The sequence below is a fragment of the Antedon bifida genome, chromosome 7, assembly GCF_963402885.1.
Source record: "Antedon bifida chromosome 7, ecAntBifi1.1, whole genome shotgun sequence".
Lineage (NCBI taxonomy): Eukaryota > Metazoa > Echinodermata > Crinoidea > Comatulida > Antedonidae > Antedon > Antedon bifida.
This window is the reverse complement of record NC_136232.1, coordinates 11,312,564-11,334,365: the sequence shown is the minus strand read 5'-3', so window position 1 is coordinate 11,334,365 and position 21,802 is coordinate 11,312,564. Positions and strand designations below refer to the sequence as shown.

Below are 21,802 nucleotides of genomic sequence, written 5' to 3'. Positions count from 1 at the left end.
ACTTATATCAGCACACACGTGATTGATACCTGTGGCAATCGACCAACCAGAAACCACCACAAAAAGGACGCCAGCTTGCTGAAGCGAATCATTTCTTTTTGGGCCCAGATCTTTTCCACGCCAGGCACCGCAGAGACAGCATTTTAATTTTTTGTAAGCTCAAAAGATTGCATTTCAGAGCCGAATTAAATAGTTGATAATATAACAAAAAACTTATAAATGTGTAGTATCTGATGTATATATTATTAGTGTAGTTAGTTGGATATTTTATAAACTGATTTTGATAATAAAAATGTTGGTTCAGATGAGATGGGTCAGAGCAGGAGGACTCGAGGCCTAGCTCAGGTAGCCTAAAAAAGCCACTAGGTAGGCCTAGGCTGGATATAATACTGTACTGAGGTGACTTTCTACTTATAGAAGAGTCCAAGCTAGGGAAAGCTACCTGTATTCTATACATTATAGGATAGCTTACTATAACGTCCTTTTAAGTTTTTAAATTTGTATGTGTGCCTTTTTGTATTTAATTCATTGTTATTTATTGTGTTACATTTTATTTTAGGTTAATAATGGGACGTTACAGTGACAGTGAAGATGACGACGAAGGAGCCAGAGTGTATGTTGGTGACTTGGGTCTTGACGTATCAAGCAGGGAACTGGAAAAAGCCTTTGAGAAATTTGGTCATATAAATGAAGTTTGGGTTGCCCGAAATCCACCTTGTTTTGCGTTTATTGTTTTTGAAAAGAAACGCGATGCAGAAGATGCTATTAGAGAGATGAATGGCAGGTAAAGAGGACTGAAGACATTGTTTAAGAAAGAATTCAGTTGCTACTATTATGAGTAGTGTGATAAAAAAAAAGTTCAAATTTCCATCACTTAAAACTTAATAGATTGTTATATTTTAATTATATCTTTATTTTAGAACTGTACGTGGAAATCGCATATCTTGTTCACTGGCCAGGCCTCGTACTCGTGGACGCTTCCGACGTGGGTATGACCCGAGTATGCGGTGTTACCAATGCGGAGATAGAGGTCACTTTGCACGCGATTGTTACATGTTTACTCGTGGCTATAGGAGATATAGCAGGTTGGTATTTGATAGAGTTTAACCCTAAAGCTTGTAAATACAGGTAAAAGAACTTATGAAGTGGGCCTGCACCAGGTTAATAATAATATTTATTTCCAAATATAATACAGCAAAATACAGAGTAACATAATAAATATACAACCAATAATGAACATAATTAATATATAATAATGAATGCGTCTGATTAAATGAATTGCAATGCACAGCTTTATTATGAACTTACACAAATAAGCATGTTTAAAGTACATTATTGTTAGACTTTTAGAAGTTTATTCATCTTTAGTTGACCATTTTTATATTAGAAAGAAGACATTTTTTACCTACAGATAAATTTTTAACTACATTTCTGTAAAATAACATAAACGACAATACATTATTTTAAGATAATTCAGAGAAGCATTTAAAAAAAAATTAAGGTTCGTTCTTCAGTACAAATTATTCAATTAAGTCCATCTTTAAATATCAACTTATTATTTTATTTATTTTTTACATATTATTTTCTAAATACATTTACTTAGAAAGGGGTTTTAGAAAGTAACAAATGCAGCTGGGAAAAAAATCTTTATATCTTGATGAATAAAGTGATTTAGTGACGAGTCTAGTTGGGCGGTTGACTCCTTATTTTTCCCCCTCCTGAGGAAAGAAGTACCAAAGTAGGGGGGTGGGATTAGACCCAAAGTGGGATTATACCAGAGGATATACGGAAATTAATTTTTAAGACAACCCTTTGGGTTAAACTTTATTTCTTGGCAAGTTGCCCAATCTTTTAAGTGCTGAAATTTTTAAAAAAGTACAAAATATAGTTGCATGTAAAAAAAATTGTAAAATTCGTGTAACAACATGCCCGTGATTTTATTATGACATTTCTATACACCCATCGTCAGGCTGCGTGTATTGGTGGACAAAGTGGTCTTGTTATGGGGTTAAAGGTCGTAAATGGTGTATGATTCTTCCGTGGTGTCGGCAGTGTCCTACTGATGGTGTAGGATTGTTCCACGGTGGACAACTGGTGGTGTCCTACTGGACAACTGGTGGTGTCCTACTAGGTTTTGTTAGTGGTTGTTATTGGTGGTAGAGAGAGCATGTGCAATCACCTGTGACCTCGCTTAAAGTGGATTGGTTGTGGACGACCTGAGATGGTTATTGGTTGCTAAGTAGATAATACTGAAAAAAATGGGTATAATGGGTGGTAAGTAAGAAGAAAACCCAATGAGGTGTGTGATGGGGGTTTAACGAATAAATTTGATTGCCATTTTTTGAATTCCTATAATATCAAGTTAAAAATCTACCTATTTTGTTGCAGATAATTAAAGATAATTTTCCCAAAACAAAATTGGATTACTGTACCAAAATTTATAACATAGGATGTGCACATTAATTTTCAGGAGAAAGTTAATTAATCTTGTATATTACCATGTTGTGGATCTGTTTATTTTTCCAGTTCTCGTTCGCGATCTCGGTCGCCAAAAAGACGTTCACGAAGCCGAAGCAAAGGGTGAGTGTTTATCTAACGTGTAAGCATCATTTATTGCCGATACTTGTAAGAAGATGTTTGGTTTCAAAAAACATTTTGGTTGTTTCTGTCGGCATACATTAAACAAAGTATTAGCTTTCTCAATTGTTGTTTACTGGACTTTTGAGTTATACAATACTTTAACATGCATTTCTATTTAAGTAGCCATAATATATGAATCAATTTTCATTTGTAATAAGAAGTATTTTAACATCAAATGGAATTAACTTTTTCTTCGGCTGATTTTCTTGTTTTAGACGAAGACGCTACAGTAAGAGAAGCCGAAGTCGTTCACCCCAAAGGTAATTGAATGAGTCATTCATTTTTTTTGCCAATACTTGTAAAATGTTTGTTTTCTAAAAGCATCTTTCTTTGTGTTCATTGGCGTACATTAAACAAAGTATTAGCTTACTTGATTGTCGTTTATCTGACTTTTTGAGTTATACGATACTTTAACAATATATAATATTTTTGTCTGTTTTATATTTGGAATTTTTTTTATAAATTTGACATGCGTTAACTTTTCTGATTTCAGGTCATCGTATACAAGGAATCAAAGAAGGTAAGTGTCTTTAAAAGTAATCTTTTTTACAACATGAGTAAACAGAAATAATAATTTAAATAGTATTGACAAAATATAAATCCAAAGGCAAATTACAAATAAAATAAACACTGAAAAAATGACAATGCTGTGGGTATCAGTGGCTGGATCTCAATGTAGATACAAATAAAATAAGCACTGAAAAAATGACAATGCTGTGGGTATCAGTGGCTGGATCTCAATGGAGATACAAAATAAGATAAACAAAACAGTCAGAAAAAATTAGCAGAGTTTTCTGGCAAAACTAGCCCTTCATCAGTGCAACAACATATATATTTATATACACAATATTTGAACATTTTGTAGATCTCGATCACCAAGACCAAGAAGATCAAGAAGTCCAAAACGTGCTAGATCACGAAGCCCAAGAAAAGACAGATCACGCTCTAGGAGCAAAGATAAGGAACGAAAAGATCGATCAAAGTCGAAGGAAAGAGGCGGTTCACGATCAAAAAGCACGGAAAGACGACGTACTCACTCTGAAAGTGGTAGGGAACGGTCGCGATCGAAAAGCAAAGATAAAGAACGCTCTCGATCAAAGAGCAGGGAAAAGGATAGATCAAGATCTAAAAGCAAAGGGAGAGAAGGCTCAAGAAGTAAGGAAAGAGATAGATCCGGGTCTAAAGGAACTAGAAGAGATAGATCAGGCTCGCACCGAAACAGGTCGCGTTCACACAGCAGGGAACGGCATCGTTCCGGTCATAGAAATGAAGAGAAGGCTCGTTCACGATCAAAAAGCAAAGATCGATCAAGAAGTGTAGAACGTGCTCATTCTAGAAGTCAAGAACGACAGCAGTCAAGATCGCCACGTTCTGTTAACGGAGCGTCGTCACCTAGGATGTCTGTCAGCCCGCCGAGGCAAATGAAGAGTGCCAGTAGGTCACCAATGAGAGAAAAGTAAGTATCTAGGAAAAGAAATATGAAAAGAGACAGTCTAAATTTCTGGGAGTTAATTTGTGCGAATTTAATTAAATAAATTATATTGTAAAAAGTTATTTAACTTTTGTTTTCTTCTTCATTTCAGTCCCTCAAGATCTGGTAGTGACGATGAATAAAAACACGGTTTTAAATTTTTAGCACAATAGCTAACGGTCTGTAAATGATACAAATACACTATACTAATACTATATACAATCTAGATATGGTAAAGTAAAATAAGCAAGTAAGTCTAGATGGTGAAATAAATAAAATGGTAAAATATTTCACATCAAAAAATAAACATGCATACTGGTTTGAATATTGTGTTCAGGTCATCTGTGTATTGACCTGTTTTTGTACATATGTTTTTTTTAGGTATAAAATTAATAGATTCCACATAAATTTAAGATTTTTTTTTATAGGCAACTTTTTAAAAATTCCATAACCAGAACATAATTCAACTTTTTAAACAATCAGAATTGGGTAATTTAATTTCTAACTGACTTAATCATGATCTTAGAATTCTTCGCTGTCTAATGTTGAAAACGTTATTGACCTCACAATGCATAATCTAATACATAACAGTACACAAATGTCAGGCTATATTTTAATGTAATTCTACTATTTTAACTGCCTATTACGTAGCATGTATTTAATTTTAACTTTCGTTAATAGTCAACTTTCAATAATTGTTGGAATAAATGTTCATTTTTGTTGGTTTTAGACTTTACTGGAGGATAATTAATAAACGTTCTTTGGTGAAGATTATTAAACACTAGTTTTTGTTTTCTAAGCTGTACCTTAAGCTCTATCTACACTATCAAACTAGTTTGACAACAAAAATTGTGATGTGCCCAAATAGAGTAGCGATGGATATGACTACACTATCAAACTAGTTTGACAACAAAAATTGTGATGTGCCCAAATAGAGTAGCGATGGATATGACTACACTATCAAACTAGTTCGACAAAAAAAATTGTGATGTGCCCAAATAGAGTAGCGATGGATATGACTACACTATCAAACTTTTGTGACAAAAAAAGTGATGCTTTCACATTGCCTATGTAGCAAACCTTTACTATGTAACAGAATTACAAGATGGCTATTTTTTATTATTTATTCCTCACTATAATCTTATGAATATTCATGAATAGCGTGGTATGAACAAAGATAGTGGTATGAACTGGAGTACAGTATAACCAAATAGAGGGCGCTATGTAAATTGTGATGTCTCGTGCATGCATAAAATATTTAATTATTCTATTAAAAACCTGATTTAAATATATAATTAATTATTATACGAATTCAACTAAATTGCGGCATATTTTTTAGATTAGTTTACAACAAAATACAAAGATATATAAAAATAGGCCTATTAAGATTTGAAAATTCAGAAAGTTATAACATTTAAAGGGAACAAAACATTTAGCATTGCAAAAAAAACCCCGTAAAATGCCAAGGACACTAATCATGGGAAGAAGGAGCAGACGTTATTGAAAAAGAATTGAGGATATAATCATGAACTGAATTGGACTCTATTTAAGTTTAATGCGCTTTGTTTTTGGTTGTTGAATTTATTTGTTTTTTATCCGTTTAAAATCTCATCAAAATTAAGTAGGCCTACACACAGGAGTGTATTGGAAACTAAATTGATCATCAGCGGGAATTTGTTTAAAGAAGTACCTAGATACTTAGAGACTACTTAGCGTGTAATGCTGTGCACTTTGGTTGCACTGTCGCAATAATGATAATCATGTTGCAATAATTGCTATTTAATGTGCAATGTATTTAGACACAGTAAATTAAAAAGGCTAAATTATTATTTTATAGGAGGAGTAGAAATACAGTGTCAATAACCGTTTGAATTGCCAGCTAATCAGACTACCACCGGTTTAGTTTCTATTAGCTCATTACCTCCATGATTAAGCCTTAGTATTTACGTGTAGAAATTTAATTAGGGCTAATTAATAATTCGTTGCTATCAAAATTAATAATGAAGAATTATTTGATGAAATCACCAAATAGGCCTACTTGACACGGCAACCTGGACAAGAGTGACAGAAGAAAATGTGTGCTTCACCCAAAAATAGACAATTCCGTTAATGTTATTTGATGGATGAACACGGGCCGGCCCGATGAATGAAAATGATTTGGGATTTTATAAAAAAAAATGTTTAAATGCCGTTTAGTAGATAATTCCGTTATATTTGATTTCGTGTTGGTAAATTAGTTCATTATTGATAACCCGTTATATGATAGTGTTTACTTTACCGAATATTTGATGACTTCCATATTGAGAATTAGGATATTGGTATTGTTAGAACACACCGTTTGATGGACTAAACATAACGATAAATTTAAACTGAAATTTATTACGGCACTATAAAAATTCTGGCGTTAACGTTAACGTTTAAAAACATAACATATCAAATACATTACATTTTGTTTATTAAGAGCCCATTTACACCTACTTAATACTAGGCCTCTAAAACGATACTTTCTTAAACATTATGATAAACTGGGTTGCTCAATACCATTTCTTATTATGCAACACTTGCATAACTAGAAACGATCAGCAACAACAATTTATAAACGAATGTTCGAAATCTTCTTATAATTTTTAAATTGTAGGCCCTATTTAGTCTTGCAATCGTGCTAAATATTAGAATAAAATAAAAGCTAATTTAATAAAAGCTAATTTTATAAAAGAACAACCGAATACCACTTAAAATACGTTTTCATCCATATTGAAAAAATATACAGTACTGTATATAGATAGTAGGCCTGATACCCGGCTTCTTATACAGAATAATTTTGATTCTGATATAAACATCAAAGGAAATGTTTCAATAATTAATATAATATCTACACAAATGAATAAACTCACCAATAGACGGTCTTTGGGAGTCCTAAGCGTTATTCCCAGTTAAATGTGTCCTTTATGCCTGCAAAATGGAATACATTGCGTACATGGCAAAATTGAACAATAGCGTGTGCAACTAGACTACACAACATGTCTAACACTGATTTAAATAAGCTCATTTAAATAAATTCAAATAAGACTTAGTACAATAGTCAAAACACCTATAACTAGTAAAGGAGAATAAGTAATAATTTTTAAAAATTCAAAACTAATAATTTTCGTTTTTCCAAAAATATTATGATTCCAAAGAAACTTGTTAGGCCTATTTCTTTTTGTATGAAATAATATGTACCATCATTTAGTTGAATGGCAATGTTGAGTACTGTATCTTTATTTATCAACCATTTGAAACAAAATCTTATATCAAATAATGTTGTATGACGTTTGTTACACAGACCTTAATGATAATATTAATTACCTGTATTAATATTTTAAGTACGCCTAGTAAATTGTATTACAATACATTTAAATCTATTTAATATATAATAGAGAATACAATAATAATAATAATAAAATATTAATAATAATAATAATAATAAACAATATCATACTACAGTATCACTGTTAATTGGTAATAATGTTAAAATTAATAAACTATTTTAAATTGAGTCGATTTTGTGTAGGCCTCTTCGACCTCTCACTTAACTTTATTTTAATTATAAATGTTTTTCTTATTTCGTAAATATTTCTGTTATGTTATGTTATAATTTACCGACATGTCAAAATTTGATATGTGGTGCCTTCTACAAATAATAAAAGAATTATATAATATTAATAATAATAATAATAATAATAATAATAATAATCAATGCAACCAGGGAAGAGTGACATTTCACTCTTCCCTGATACAACTACATAATTCTGAGTGATTCATTGCACTAAGTAAAGAAAGATATAGGCATACCTATATTACAAAACAAAAGTGTAATGTAGACTGTTAGGAAATTACAATAAAAACACATCAAACCAAACAATCAACAAAGCTCAGTTAAAATCAGAAGAGGAGGGAGCTATTACAATATCTATCACAGGAGGAGCAGTGGTAAACTCTGAATATGTATTGTTTCTTTTAAATGTGCCGTTGTAATGGCACATACTAGTTATTCACTTAAAATGAATTGGATTTAAAAAAAAAAAATTATTTTATTTACATGAAAAACTGTAATTTAAAGCAAATTAGCAGCCAGCCAATGGGGTTTTGGTTATTTCTTTATGGGTGAAAACTTTTTTCCCCTTTATTTTTCAAAAGAAGTGATTAAACTATTCAAAGTGTGATTTTATTAATCTTCATTTTTCGTGTTTTGGGGGACACTATGCCTACATCTTTTATATTAGTAGAAAGGGTAGAAATCTTGTATTGAATTGTGCATCTTATCATATGATTAAGTAATTGTTTATAATTATTTCATCAATGAAAAACGTAAGAACATGTATATTATGATAGTCATCCAAACTCTCAACCTTGATTCATCTGATGCTTGATTCAGCTGAGGCTATCAGCATGCATACAGCACCCCACTATCAGTTGGATTACATCATCCACAGGGATTCCAACCGGCCGAGTCTTCTAAGGAGGAATCCTAAACCTTCTGACTTCATGGTTCAGTGCACATCAACTTGCAGCCTCTTTCACACTTGTAACTTTTTTGAGCAAGAATTACAGAAGCCATGTGACTTGGGATTTCCACGATTCGTGCATTTTGGATTGAAGCATTTTCCGTCCGTACGATTGCGATTCCTTGGTTCAGCTTGATATCCTTGCGGATCGTTTACTATTCTTGCGGACTGCGGTACCCTCCCGGGCATTGGTGAGCCTCTACCTGGTCTATCAGTCTTGTACAACTGATAACAATCATTACACAAGCCGTTGAGAACTTGAACGTTGGCCCATCCTCCGCAGTCGTTAACGCATTTTCTCGGTTTATACGGTTCGTCTTTTGCCACGCAAGAATTGATTGGAGCTGAATGGCTTTCACGTTTTGCTGGTTTATTAGCGTAGCATTTGGAACATAACCAATCATGCTCTGCCGTCCCAAACATATCACATCCTGCAAGACATTATATATATATATATACATACATTAATAACATAAAACAGACAAAGTTCTTGTTATTTATTGTACTGTAATATTTTATTGTACAATAAATATTTTATTTTGAAGCAGAAACAAGAACTTTGTCTGTTTTATTTTTATACATGATCCTGTCTATGCAGCACCTATTTCTTTCTCAATAAACATATATGTACAGTATATTCAATCTTTATCTTACTTCAGTGGAAAATTACAAAAATGAACAATCACAGGTTATAAAATCTTTCAAAAGCCTAATTAAGTGTTATGAAAACTGCACATTATCATTTTTTATAATTAATATATGTCTACTATTTAGTGTTGGTAACATTAATGTGTATGCCACGCTCTATAAGGCGTATTAGGAAAGACATGTGAAGTGAGGGATCAATGACAATAAACAATACTATTAGTATTTAGTGTAATATATCTATCATTAGGCAGTCTTTTATACCTGTCTAACATAAATGGTAAATAATAATATGGTGTCAGATGTGGCCTTCTAATTGTGAACATTGGTAAAATAGGACCTGTAAACTTAGGAGAGTTTAGCCAACAATCCAACATACCTGGACTCTTGCAATGAGTAGGCCTACCTTCTTCAATGGCATGTCCACCATTCTTTTCTGTAAACAAATATAAGATTTATAGTTTAGTTTTTTTAAACACTGTATATAAATAATGCTGTACATAGAAAGACTCTTTTGAAGTACTTTTTTTTTGTTCTTCTTCTTCAGTATAAATATATTTCGTTGTGCAGCTGGTAATTGTCAGTTACCTCCATTTTCGTGAATTACAAAAATAAGGAAAACAAAACATAATTTTGAATTTTAGTAAAAATGATAACTTACTATAAGCTCTACATTTGTTGCAAATGCCATCACTTCCTGCAAAGCTATTACGACACTCACTGCATGCCAGTTTTAAGGCTGTAGAGGGCGCTGGTGTTTCTGTAGCTTTGACATCTTTTGGCCTGTTAGCATCTAAGATGTCCTGACAATTTATACATATTGGTTGATCTCTGGGCGTCATTTCATCACATCTTGGATAGACGCACTTCATCATCGGTTGAACAGTGTCATTTTTTTCTTTGTGACAGCCGTGACAGTGTTTTCCATCACCTAGCGTTACAATGACACCTTGGCATCCATTAGTTATGCAAAGATTTGGTAAAGAAATTGCCTGACCACAAGTGACGTTAGAAGACAGGTTTTCTCCCCCTAGTCTTTCTCCCCCTAGTCGTGGTGTATGCTCAAAGCATTCTTTGCAGTAGCCGTCGTGAATGGTTTGTCCACCACACCAGTGGTTTTTACATTTATTACTTTCTTTCATCAACACGTCTCCCAAACATTTGGTGCAATAACCATTTTGTTCTTTGGTACCAAACAAGTTACAATTCTCCGTTCTGCACTCTTCCACGCTGCTAACAACCGGGTACATTGGTACCATTGATCCTTGCTTCAGAGTACTAGTTAGTATCCTCTGTTGTGGAACACTCTCATCACGTTTCTTTATATCAATATTTTTATGATAGCATCTCTGGCAGAAACCCTGAAAGGCTTCCTGACCGGTTAGTTTGCAAGTTGGTTCAAGGCATTTCTTAGTTCCAGTAGATGATTGTAAGATCTGCATGCTATCTAAACCACTTGGGTCAATCGGAGCATTTGACCTTTCCTTGTATGAAGATGGGAATCCAGAGGCTGTCGGTAGTGGCGGAGAAGGTAGATCATATCCAACTACTTGTGGACGACTTGGCTTCTTAAATTGTTGTGTTTCAGAGCAGAGATCACAAAGACCTTGTCTGTCAAAATTAGCTAGATTAGAACAGCCAGTTGTTCTGCATTTCTCAATTGAGCTATGCCGCTGTCCCATTGAGCTATGCTGCTGTCCCATTGGTGCGTTGAAGCCACAGGTGTGACAGTAATCACCAGGTAGTTTTGATGAACAGTAAAATTGGCATCCAGGAGTTTTGCAAGGCTTGTCAACGCAAATAGAGTAGGCACCAAGTTGAGCATTATTGTCAAAATTTGACGCGGATGGTAGTTGTCCTCTATATACTGACTCATGAGGATCATTTCCTCTATTTTCTGCCAATGTCATATCATTGAATCTGTCAATTGGCATACTCACTGGCGGAGCTGAGGCAGAAGGATGAAAACTCGTACAAGTGGTCACTAGGCACTCTTTGCAAACATCATTTTCACCATCAGCTGGACTCTTATTACACATGCAACAAATCTTGACGCCTGCTTTTCCAGATTCAGTTCTTGTTTCTACTTTCTTTGGTGAAGTGAACATTGATCCTGTTCGGTAATTCCTTTCTGCTAACCTGAAGTACGTTTCCATAATATTAATCGATTCACTAAACTGTTTGTCACCGAGTATGGTTACTTGTATAGCAACCATTGTGTCAGCAATCCCAGATTGTGGTAGTGCTTTCTGACTCAAATATGATTCTAACAGACTAAACTTTGTTGCTTCTTCGTCCGGAAGTAGAAAGTGTACCGGAAAGGCTTCAATATCTTTAGTACAAAGTGGTAAAGCCATTTCTAAATGTTCATCTGGTAGTAGCTTTTTACCCACTAACGGTACAAAGTGGTTTCCATGGTAACCTAGAATAATTGGTAAAGTACAACAATCTTTGCTTTTTGAAAGTACTGGTAGGTATATTCCAGTAACGTTCTGTGGCTGGAGAGACTGCCCTCTGTGATCCCGAAACATTGTGTCAGCCAGAACAATAATCGGTCTTCTCAGAATATTTGCCATAATAAATATGTGGATTTCTTCCAGCGAGTGAAACGGTAACATATGTTGGCCCTCTGGATTTGGTTCTGGTGATGAATTACGAATGACTAACTTCCATTCATCATCCCAGTTCTAGATTCATAAAAAAAATATGTTTAAAAAATTAAATTATATTGAAATTTGGTATTAAAATCCAGTTTTTACTTGTAAAATTGATAAATGTACAAGGTGTTTCTATGGTAAAGTATTATAAAAATAATACATTTTGCTCTGCTTTGGTTTTGTGCAATTTTATTCATGTCTAAAGCTCTGTCCCCTTGTCTTTATGTGACAAAAAACATGGACATGATGTTATATGACTACCATATTTGGGCACATCACATCACAGTCTGATACTGTTAGACAGAGCTTTACTGTATGACACACAAGGGTTGTTATAAATAAAGTTGATATATGTAGCAGGTTAAGGTAATATATTGTTCTACTAGCAGATGGTAGCCATGACGCCACTGAATATGAGCGTACAACTAACCATGGTGTCGTAACGCAAGCCACCCGACGGTAACGATTCATCAAACGCTGTTCTTTTAAGTTGCCATCTTTGTTTATATTTCTTAACTCCGTTGTCTTTGAATATTTCTTGATAGAGTACTCTACGCATCTGTAGATCAAGATCCTCAATTCCCCACAGGAAGAGAGAGATGGCATGCAACAAGCAGTTGCCATCACCTTCAAATTTGATATAACAAAATGATGGTTAAACAAGAATTTTGCTTTCAAAGAATATCACCGAATACTGAAGAGTGTTTTTTGTTGATCCAACAAAAAAAATCATTGCACTCCTATTAATATTTATTTATTTATCTATTTGTTTGTTCTTTATACTAAGTGACCTCTTCAGTAAAAAAAACTGTTCTCCCAGAGGACCCATACACAAATTACAAAACAAATTTAATTAAACCAGGAATAGGATCCAAATTATTTCAAGAATGTAATCCTATGCTTGAGTATTATCCCACACACCTAATTTTTAACAAATTTCATAAACGTAAAAAATGGCCAGTTGACTGTATTTTCCTTTTTCATCTTCATTTTCATTATTTGTTTTTTTTTTGTTTATGACTTCTTTTGTAGCATTATATTTATTAGCATTAAAATTATACAAAAATAGTAAAAATATTATTTTAATAAATAAGTGGAAATCACAAACCTGTAGTTTTCAAAGGGTAGAGTTTTGTGCAATTGTCGTTCCAATTGATGATTCTCTTGGTCTCAAACGCCTTCATTATGTTGAGATCTAAAAGACTCATATAAAGGCTGTTCATGAAGTCTGCTGGCTGAAACCCCCAATGCTCAGGTAGCAGGAAGGAAAACATGGACATGTTGAAGAACAACATTGGCTTCAACAGTTCTGGATTCACGAAAATATCGCTCTTTACCTTCTGTCGGATCTTTTCTTTGACGGCCTGATCACTGTCCGCTATACGTTGTGGCAATCCTGATGCGAGACTGCCATGACGTTGCTTTCCATTCTCATTTGGAGCCATCCTGGAATTGTTCTCGAACCTGTAATAAAAAAAGACAACAATTGCACATGATCAAGATCATCTACAGGTTTTTATTTTCTTACCTGGCTGCATAAACAACGGTGGGCTGAGAATATAAACTGTAAAATGTAATGAATGAATAAGAATTTATGATTTAAAGTAAAATAATATATTTTACTAAATGTCCACGTATTCTAGGCATTTGAATGGCTTACTTTAATTTTGTCAATTTGTTTTATAATTATAGAAAATATACAAATACGAATAAAATTATTTTAAATTATAAAATTATTTCAAGCAATGTTTCAGTCTAGCACTACTTTCGATCTGGCCTTGAGTTCAGTCTACTATTTTTAAAATTTGTTAAATATATCTAGATTTTACTACTGGTAATGTTACATAAAATGCTGTAACCTACAGTATTAGAGGTAATAATATTTCATACTGGTAGGAAGTTGAAGGTAGAATTGTATTTATTCTTTCATTTGGCTCAATACTGCGTTACTAAAAATAACGCAGTACTAATTTCCAAAAAAAAAATGATCTATAAAATAAATAATATTTGTTTATTTTCCGTACAGTATTATGTGAAATATGGTTGTGTGTATTATGAAATGTAAATATAAAGTTACTTATGTAATGTAATGATTGACTCATGATCAGGAAGGATCTGAAACTTTCCTGAGGTCAAAGTACATTTAATATGCAAATACTTCCGCCTAATCAAACTGCCACATCCACCATTTATATTCGTGACATACAAAAAAGGCTTCGATACTGCGTAGTCAACAAAGACTACTCTGTGTCGTTGCCAAGATTTTGGGCCTAGCTAGCTAATCGAGTAAAGAATGGTCACAAAAAATAACACAATAATAAACTTACACAAATAATATACTGTATATTCAGCAATTTTAAATATAGGTAAAAACGAATCACATCCTCCTTTGACTACAGTTATTTCAAATGACGCTTAAAAACCCTAATTTTAGTTTGACAAAATTTCCAACATCTTCATAAATAGTTATTTGTAAGGGAATTCCCCGTTATAATGGACGAATCGTGACTCAAAGGTAAATGCAGAAGTCTAAACTTTACTATTGTGTAAATAAAATCTCAATCAATATTAAATTCTTATTTTAAAAATTGTGTTTTATTTTTATTTTCAGAATGTGTATTTACTAATTTTAAAACCTTTAAAAAGAATTTTCAATTTAATATTTTAGCCCTAAAAATAAAATAGTACAATCTTGTGGCGTTGAAGAGGCGTTTTTTTTTCTCTGAAAGAGAATTGAGGGCGCGCGACAAGAATTACATGATTACATCAATTAAAAAAGTGTTTACTATTTTATTAGTATTTTTATCTATTTCAGCCTGTCGGATATTTTGTTAGTGGTGTTTAAGTTGTTATATACCGTAGTAGCGCCGGAATAGACCATTTAGTCTATTCTAGTAGTAGTAGTAGTAGTAGTAGCCTAAAGAAGTAGTAGTAGTAGTATATTAACTAGATAGTGTAGTAGGAGTAGTAAACTTTTATATTATTCTTCCCTGGGTAAACTTGTATTCCCAAGTCCCCTAATATTCCTTTGTACGCCGCCGATAGTTGGGACAACTGGCACATTATGACTGTTGAGAAACATTGGCATATTGTTAATATTTTTATGTAATGTTACTGTAGGTTATTTATTAATGAGCTTGTACCCCATTATTTAGGGTTAATGCACTTAATTTTGTTGCCTTGACATAAATATACCAAAAAATGAGGTTAATGAACCCGGATATCACAAAGTCCTTTCTAAAACATATTAAAATATAAACAAATTAAAATAATAAAAAAACATTTTTTTTTTCATAGGATTTTTCAATTTTAGTAGAGCTGTTTGTGAACAAACGATGGCAACCTCTGGTTTATGGGCAATTGTAAAATCCATTTTTGCAATTATTGCCCACATGTTATCACTACTGATTAATGGAGTGCGACCAAAAGCCAAAATACCAGCCGTTACCAATGAGCTACTCCTGCAAAGTGCTGCAAAAATTGCAAAACAAATCCGGTCACGTAATGTAAGAAGAAGATATTATTGAAAGCAGCTAAAATAAATTATGAACTACTTTTGATATTTATATTTTGACAGACTAGCTATTACATTTTAACACTCTCATGTGGAAATCTGTACCAGTATGGTAATAGACACTGATATGAATGAAACTGATTTGGATTTGATTAAATAGTTTTTGTCTTAATTTTCAACAGATAAAATGTGTGAGCGTTATTGAAGCTTACATTGAAAGGATTCGATTGGTTAATCCATTTTTGAACGCTGTTGTTGCAAATCGTTTTGAGGAAGCTCTTGAAGAAGCTAGAAAAGTTGATAAAATTCTGGACTCGCCAACTCTTGATGAAAAATACTCGGAAGCCAGCAGCCCATTTCTCGGGGTACCATTGACCGTAAAGGAGGCATTTGCATGCATTGGTAAGATGTAACATTGTTAATGAAAAAACATTACATAATGACTGACATTTCTTAAGTTCCAGCAAAATTGGGGTCTTATGAGGCTTCTGCAGCAGATCTAGCACCAGCTGTGTTCTCCCTTTCCACTGCTAACAATGCTGATAGTCATTCCTAATGATTAGGCAACTTAGGAGTTCAATATACTTGGAGCGGCTACTTGGAGCGGCTACTAGGAGTGTCAACTAGGAGCGGCTACTTGCAGCGGTCACTTTAACTTTGTTAATTGCGATGGCTCTCCAGTGTCTTTTCCAAAAAATGACAAAATATAATCACACAATATTTGTTTCTTTTCTAAGGTCTTCCGAATACAAGTGGGTTGATGTCGCGTAAAGACATCATCAGTGATAAAGACGCTGATGTGGTAGCTAACCTAAAGCGTGCTGGGTGCATTGTGATTGGTTCTACTAACACTTCAGAACTTTGCATGTGGTATGAGTCAGCCAATCATATCTATGGAAGGTCAAATAACCCATATGACCTGCGGAGGAATGTAGGAGGAAGCTCAGGTAAGATGAAGAAGCTCAGGTAGGCTTCAAGTAACTATGTTAGAATCCTAGACAAATTACAGAGGTCCATCCAATCAAAACACACAAAAATGTAAGCTGTAAAGTCTTCAGACAAAGAATGGATATTACTAAACCTCTTATCTGAAAGGAAAGGGGTAAATAGTATCAAGAATGATAACAAGTTAAACACGACTTGACCAAGGGTAAAAACTCTCTGTGTGAAACAAAATATTGTTAGTTTGTTTTGTTTATTTATTTTGTATATAATGAGTCATTGCATTATTGTGTTATTAGGAGGTGAAGGGGCAATCATCGGAGGTGGTGGCTCAATCATTGGTGTTGGCTCAGACATAGGTGGCAGCATTCGGATGCCATGTTTCTTTAATGGAATCTTCGGTCATAAACCCTCTCCTGGGATTGTATCGAGCGCGGGGCAGTTTCCAAATGCGAAGGACGACCGATTAGAGTTGTTAGCAACTGGTCCAATGTGTCGGTATGCAGAGGATCTGGAACCGATGTTGCGGATTATGGCGGGAGAGGAGAACATTAAGCAACTGGATTTGGGGAAGTCTGTAAACATTAAGAAATTAAGGTTCTTTAGCATTGAGGACGGTGGTGAAGAATACTTGGTGTCGCGGCTTAACCCTCAACTGAAGCAAGCACAAGAAAATGTATGATCATTTTATATTAAATACATTAGATTTTTACAGTTAGTTTGATCATAAAAATAGTATTCCAATATAATATACCTTACAGAAAGCTGATTTTGTTTTTCTTTTTTTTAGGTAATCAATTACCTTGAAAGTGAGTATGGAGTTGAAGTGAGTAGAATAAAGCCACATCGGTTCAAGTACAGTACTGGACTTTGGTCAGCCAAAATGGTGACCACCGACAACGAATCATTCAATTCCCTTTTAAGCGGTAACGGACCTAAAGTTGTGCCCTTCCTTGAGCTAATTAAATCAATATTTAGGAAGTCGGACCACACCCTTCCCGCCATACTGCTAGCATTGTTTGAAAACTTACATAAATTATCACCAGACCAAACTGCTAAACTCACAAGATCTTGTGAGAAATTGAAAGATGAAATTTGTAATATTTTAGGAGATGATGGGGTGTTGTTCTATCCATCCCATCCTAAGCTAACTCAGTATCACAACGCTCCACTATTCACACCCATGAACTTTTCGCATACAGCCATTTTCAATGCGCTAGGCTTGCCCGTGACGCAGGTTCCTTTAGGTCTGAGCTCAGATGGCTTACCTCTGGGAATACAGGTTGTAGCTAACAGGAACCAAGACCGTTTAACAATAGCAGTTGCTATGCAATTGGAGAAAGAGTTTGGTGGTTGGAGAAATCCTCACTCCACAGAATAAAGCTCCAAATGAAATATACCTTTTTCCTGGGAAACACCTTAAACAAAATGAAACAGTATTTTTTAATGTTTACCTTTTTCTGAATAATATGAATAAATTATTGATCAGACTGCTTTTAAGGTGTTAATTCAAATATATTTAAACGTTATATCTGGACTAAATAGTATTTTACGATGATGAAATAAAACATTTTATAGAACGAAATTCACACTACAGACAGGGGAATTTATGAATTATGTGCAATTGTTTCTCTCTTTAATTTAATAGATTTGATTAAATTGTAAAATGTTTAATTATGTATTCCTGTAATGTGGTTGTTTAGTATTTAATTTTTATGTTACATAAATTACATACAGTATTTCATGAAGTTATATTATAACATATCTTTGGACAATAAATTAATACACTATAATTATTGTAGTAACGAATATTGCAGTCCTTTTTTTTCATTTCAGTGGTATTTTGTCAAATAATATAATAAATATAATATTATACGACAAAATATAATATAAATCAAAAGTATATTAATTCTTAAATATCGTACAATTCTAGAAAAAATATAACCTACTGTGCTAGTAAGATCCACTAAAGTGTATTTCACAATATCCTGTGCATCCTCTGGTGTGTATATTATGAATGCGTGGGTACAGATACAAACTTGAACTTAATCAGGTTGTAATAATACATTGGGGGTTTTCCAGCCAATAATCCAACGAAGTATATTTTGATATTGATGATGGAAAATTCCCTATAACCTTTTTAAAGCAGTTAGACCATGGACCATAGTTAAATGGGTCGATGCTTTGAATCAGGGGATGGAGGGGGGGGGGGGCTTTGGGCGGTCGGGGGTTAAAAGATATGAGTAGTGGTATATTAGTAGGAGTTCTTGAGTTCTGCAATGAAATAGTGATAACGTAGGCCTAATGGGGAACGTCTGCAACAACTGCAATTTATTCAATCAGAATGCAAAAAATATAACAATATTTCATACTTGTCATATGACATACATTTCAAATATAAATTCAAACATTACAATTTATAACAATTATTCTTCTGAAAAAAAAAACATATTTACAATTGAAATAATTCTGCAGTATTGAATCATAAAGTTTTATTGTCAACTGAATTCATCACTACTATTTTTAAAATGGACTTTAGTGAGTCTCATTTTACAAAAAAAAAAACTACTAAATAAATACCATAAGTTAATTTATCATCACTTCATAACAATCAATACGAACAACCCTTGAACTCTGGCACTTGCACAATGGTTTGTGTAGGCCTGATAACAATGGGTTGTGTAGGCCCTCACATAAAAGAATGATTAGGTTCAAATAGCCTATTTTAATTTATACAAAATGTGATGTAATCATATGAAATGAATCAGTACATAGGAGTACAATCACTTGTTCATATTACACATTAACCAAATTTTGTCCCCTTTAGCAAAGTTCAACAATACATCAACTTTGATGCATAAATATTTAAAGGCACAAATTCAAGCTAAATACATGTTGTTTCTATCAGTTAGATAACCATTAAGGCTCAAATTCTGGTTTGGGGAATTTTTTTTTTCATATTTGGAATTTCAAAATGTTTTCATAATACTATTAAAGTTAATAATAGTACTATAATAAGTCATATTGAAAGAATAAGGTTTTGGGAAATCTTCCGGTATTAATGTAATCCGTTTCCTTGAATTATCAGTAGTATTATGCATGGTTCAGTTTACAATATGTAAAAAGGCACAAAACATGAATTGAAGAGAAACAATTCCTTACAAATATAAATAACAAAAGGAAATAGAAATCGGAAATGATATACTGTATTACAGCAATAGAAAACCACAAACAGTCTGTTTGGGTTGCGGGAAACAATCAACAAGTAAAAGAAATAAAGACTTTGTTTAAAGGTGCTTGACTTTGTAAAATATGTATGGTACGCCACCATGTCATTTTACAGTATGGTACGCCACCATGTCATTTCCTTAGTAGCAGTACTGAGTATGGTGAATACTGTTACTACGTTATGAGTATACCACAAATTTTCTTAGGTATATACATATACATTTGTTTCTATTTTAAGCTTCGTCTACATTATCAAACTTTATTTGACAAAAAAAATGTGATGTGCCCAAATATGGACATGATGATGTCATATCATTGGGCATATGACAAGTTTTTTGTCAAACTAGTTTGATAGCGTAGACAGAGCTTTAGGATAAACAGATGATTTCCTTAGAAAAACTTGTAAACGTGTACAACAGATAATGACAAATTTGACCAACATGAGAAATCATGCACATATTCATTTCATGTGCTCAACTAAAGACATATTAACAACATTCTCGTTTTTCTAACATTTTGTTTGTATTACATTTTAAATAAACTCCTATAAAACATACATTAACATAAATAGAAAACTAATCATTGCAACAGTATATAAAAAAAAAATAATTTTTGTCCAATTTTTCTTGCATTTCATATTTAGAATGTTAACATTTTCTCTCTCAATCTGATAATAATTCCATATATACATAGATATAATTTATACAACACACATTAAAAAATAAAAATTTTAAAATAAAAATAAATTATCAATTTTTTTATACAAGAGTAGCAAACAAAATCTTAATCAGTAACAAATCCCAACAAACTCATTCTGGAATAATCATAATCATCATTCTGAAGTTCAATCATAATTTGTATTGGTCCAATATGATGTAAGAAATAATATAAATTTATTCACAGCAAGGTATAAATAAAATAATCTAAAAATAAATACAAATTACAAAAGTGACACAAATGTAGCGTAGTCAGGAGGGTAGTGGAGTAATTCTGGAATGGTCACTAAACATCTGTCAAATGATATGCAAGCATCTTGATGACATCATGGCATTTGACGACATGTGATTTGATGACATCATGCCATTTTGGTGGTGTTGTATAAAACATATTTTTGTTTTATGATTTAACTTTTGCCTTGAACAAGTCTTGTTGCAGTTGTTTTAAAAGCTCCTCAGCTTTGCTTATCTTCTCACGTGACGTTAACAACTTTCTTGAATGTTCATTTTCAACTTTCTTTTCTTCAAACTTCATATCATTTTCAGTTTGTGTTTGTCCAGTTTCAAATGTATTTACTTCAGTTTGGAATGTGTATGATAAACCCTGGATTTCAGTATTGTTAGATTGGTTAGTATTCAAATATATGGCATCTGATTGGTTCTCTGATGATATGCTTGTAATTGATTGGATGTTCAGATTTAAATTAGGATCTGATTGGTTCTCTGATGATATGCTTGTAACTGATTGGCTATTGAGATTTGAAACAGCAAATGATTGGTTCTTTGATAATGTGCTTGTACTTGATTGGCTATTTGTAATACCAGATGATAGGTTGTTTGTTAGAGTTGGTCCTTTTTTAAGTCTCGTTGCTATTGGTATCTTGCTACCAGGACTTGGAGACCGCAAGCGTACATGTTTTTGTTTCTTACTAGATGCGTTCTAGACAGAATAAAAACAATATTTATTACTGAAATACTGTACTTATATATATTTTTTGTCTACTACAAATACTGATCTTACTACTAATTGGAAATTTTTTTTCCCATTTAAACGCACGCATTTAAAAGGGTGATGTATCCAAATGTGATATCATCAAAGTTTGATAGTGTAGACGGAATTTTATATTGTATAAATAATGTATACATTTTTTATTGTACATTGTATAATATTTGAGCAAAAGGCCATATATAATAAATGTTTTGGATTTTCCAAGGAAAGAAAGAAAGAAAAAGTTGAAATAAATCACTGTGGATGCATTGTTTACAGGATATTGTCATGAGGTAGTCAGTAGCCTCAGGTTGGAAAAACCAAGGACGAAAGACATTAAACAGTTATACTGTATATGAATTATTATAAAATTCTATTTTGACAAACCAAAATTAGTAACTGACCTGACTGACAGTTTCAGTGCTCAGTTATTAATTTTGGTTTGTCAAAATAG

At 33.1% G+C, this 21,802-nt stretch overlaps 4 protein-coding genes across 6 annotated transcripts in view; 2 read left to right on the top strand and 2 right to left on the bottom strand.

Annotated features, from left to right (window-relative positions):
* The first annotated feature begins 39 nt into the window (after positions 1-39).
* On the top strand, positions 40-4,890 carry LOC144848683 (uncharacterized). Of its 2 annotated transcripts, XM_078705522.1 has the most exons (8): positions 40-153; positions 560-784; positions 921-1,085; positions 2,527-2,580; positions 2,856-2,900; positions 3,134-3,160; positions 3,506-4,096; positions 4,224-4,890. In XM_078705522.1, the coding sequence occupies exons 2-8, from the start codon at positions 567-569 to the stop codon at positions 4,252-4,254; spliced, it is 1,131 nt and encodes a 376-aa protein (XP_078561648.1). In that variant the 5' UTR covers positions 40-153; positions 560-566; the 3' UTR covers positions 4,255-4,890. The 2 variants fall into 2 exon arrangements, with proteins under 2 accessions (XP_078561648.1, XP_078561647.1); XM_078705521.1 differs by lacking the exon at positions 40-153 and having other exon boundaries at positions 554-784.
* Positions 4,891-6,470: 1,580 nt separating this feature from the next.
* LOC144848682 (tumor necrosis factor alpha-induced protein 3-like) lies at positions 6,471-14,405 on the bottom strand. Its single transcript, XM_078705520.1, has 6 exons — positions 14,288-14,405; positions 13,069-13,424; positions 12,391-12,587; positions 9,965-11,990; positions 9,683-9,739; positions 6,471-9,089 (listed from the first exon to the last, which is right to left on the bottom strand). The coding sequence occupies exons 2-6, from the start codon at positions 13,403-13,405 to the stop codon at positions 8,671-8,673; spliced, it is 3,036 nt and encodes a 1,011-aa protein (XP_078561646.1). The 5' UTR covers positions 13,406-13,424; positions 14,288-14,405; the 3' UTR covers positions 6,471-8,670.
* A 254-nt stretch (positions 14,406-14,659) lies between these two features.
* Positions 14,660-18,219, top strand: LOC144847363 (fatty-acid amide hydrolase 2-A-like). Of its 2 annotated transcripts, none has more exons than XM_078703660.1 (6): positions 14,660-14,790; positions 15,258-15,466; positions 15,657-15,876; positions 16,212-16,421; positions 16,716-17,092; positions 17,207-18,219. In XM_078703660.1, exons 2-6 carry the CDS (start codon positions 15,296-15,298, stop codon positions 17,795-17,797), a joined length of 1,569 nt encoding a protein of 522 aa, XP_078559786.1. In that variant the 5' UTR covers positions 14,660-14,790; positions 15,258-15,295; the 3' UTR covers positions 17,798-18,219. The 2 variants fall into 2 exon arrangements, with proteins under 2 accessions (XP_078559786.1, XP_078559787.1); XM_078703661.1 differs by having other exon boundaries at positions 14,689-14,756; positions 15,279-15,466.
* A 653-nt stretch (positions 18,220-18,872) lies between these two features.
* The window catches only part of LOC144847767 (uncharacterized), a 28,489-nt gene continuing 25,559 nt past the window's right edge, over positions 18,873-21,802 (bottom strand). The window contains exon 16 of the mRNA XM_078704280.1: positions 18,873-21,300. Coding sequence (XP_078560406.1) covers positions 20,761-21,300 — 540 coding nt within the window. The 3' untranslated portion in view covers positions 18,873-20,760. The remainder of the gene's footprint in view (positions 21,301-21,802) is intronic.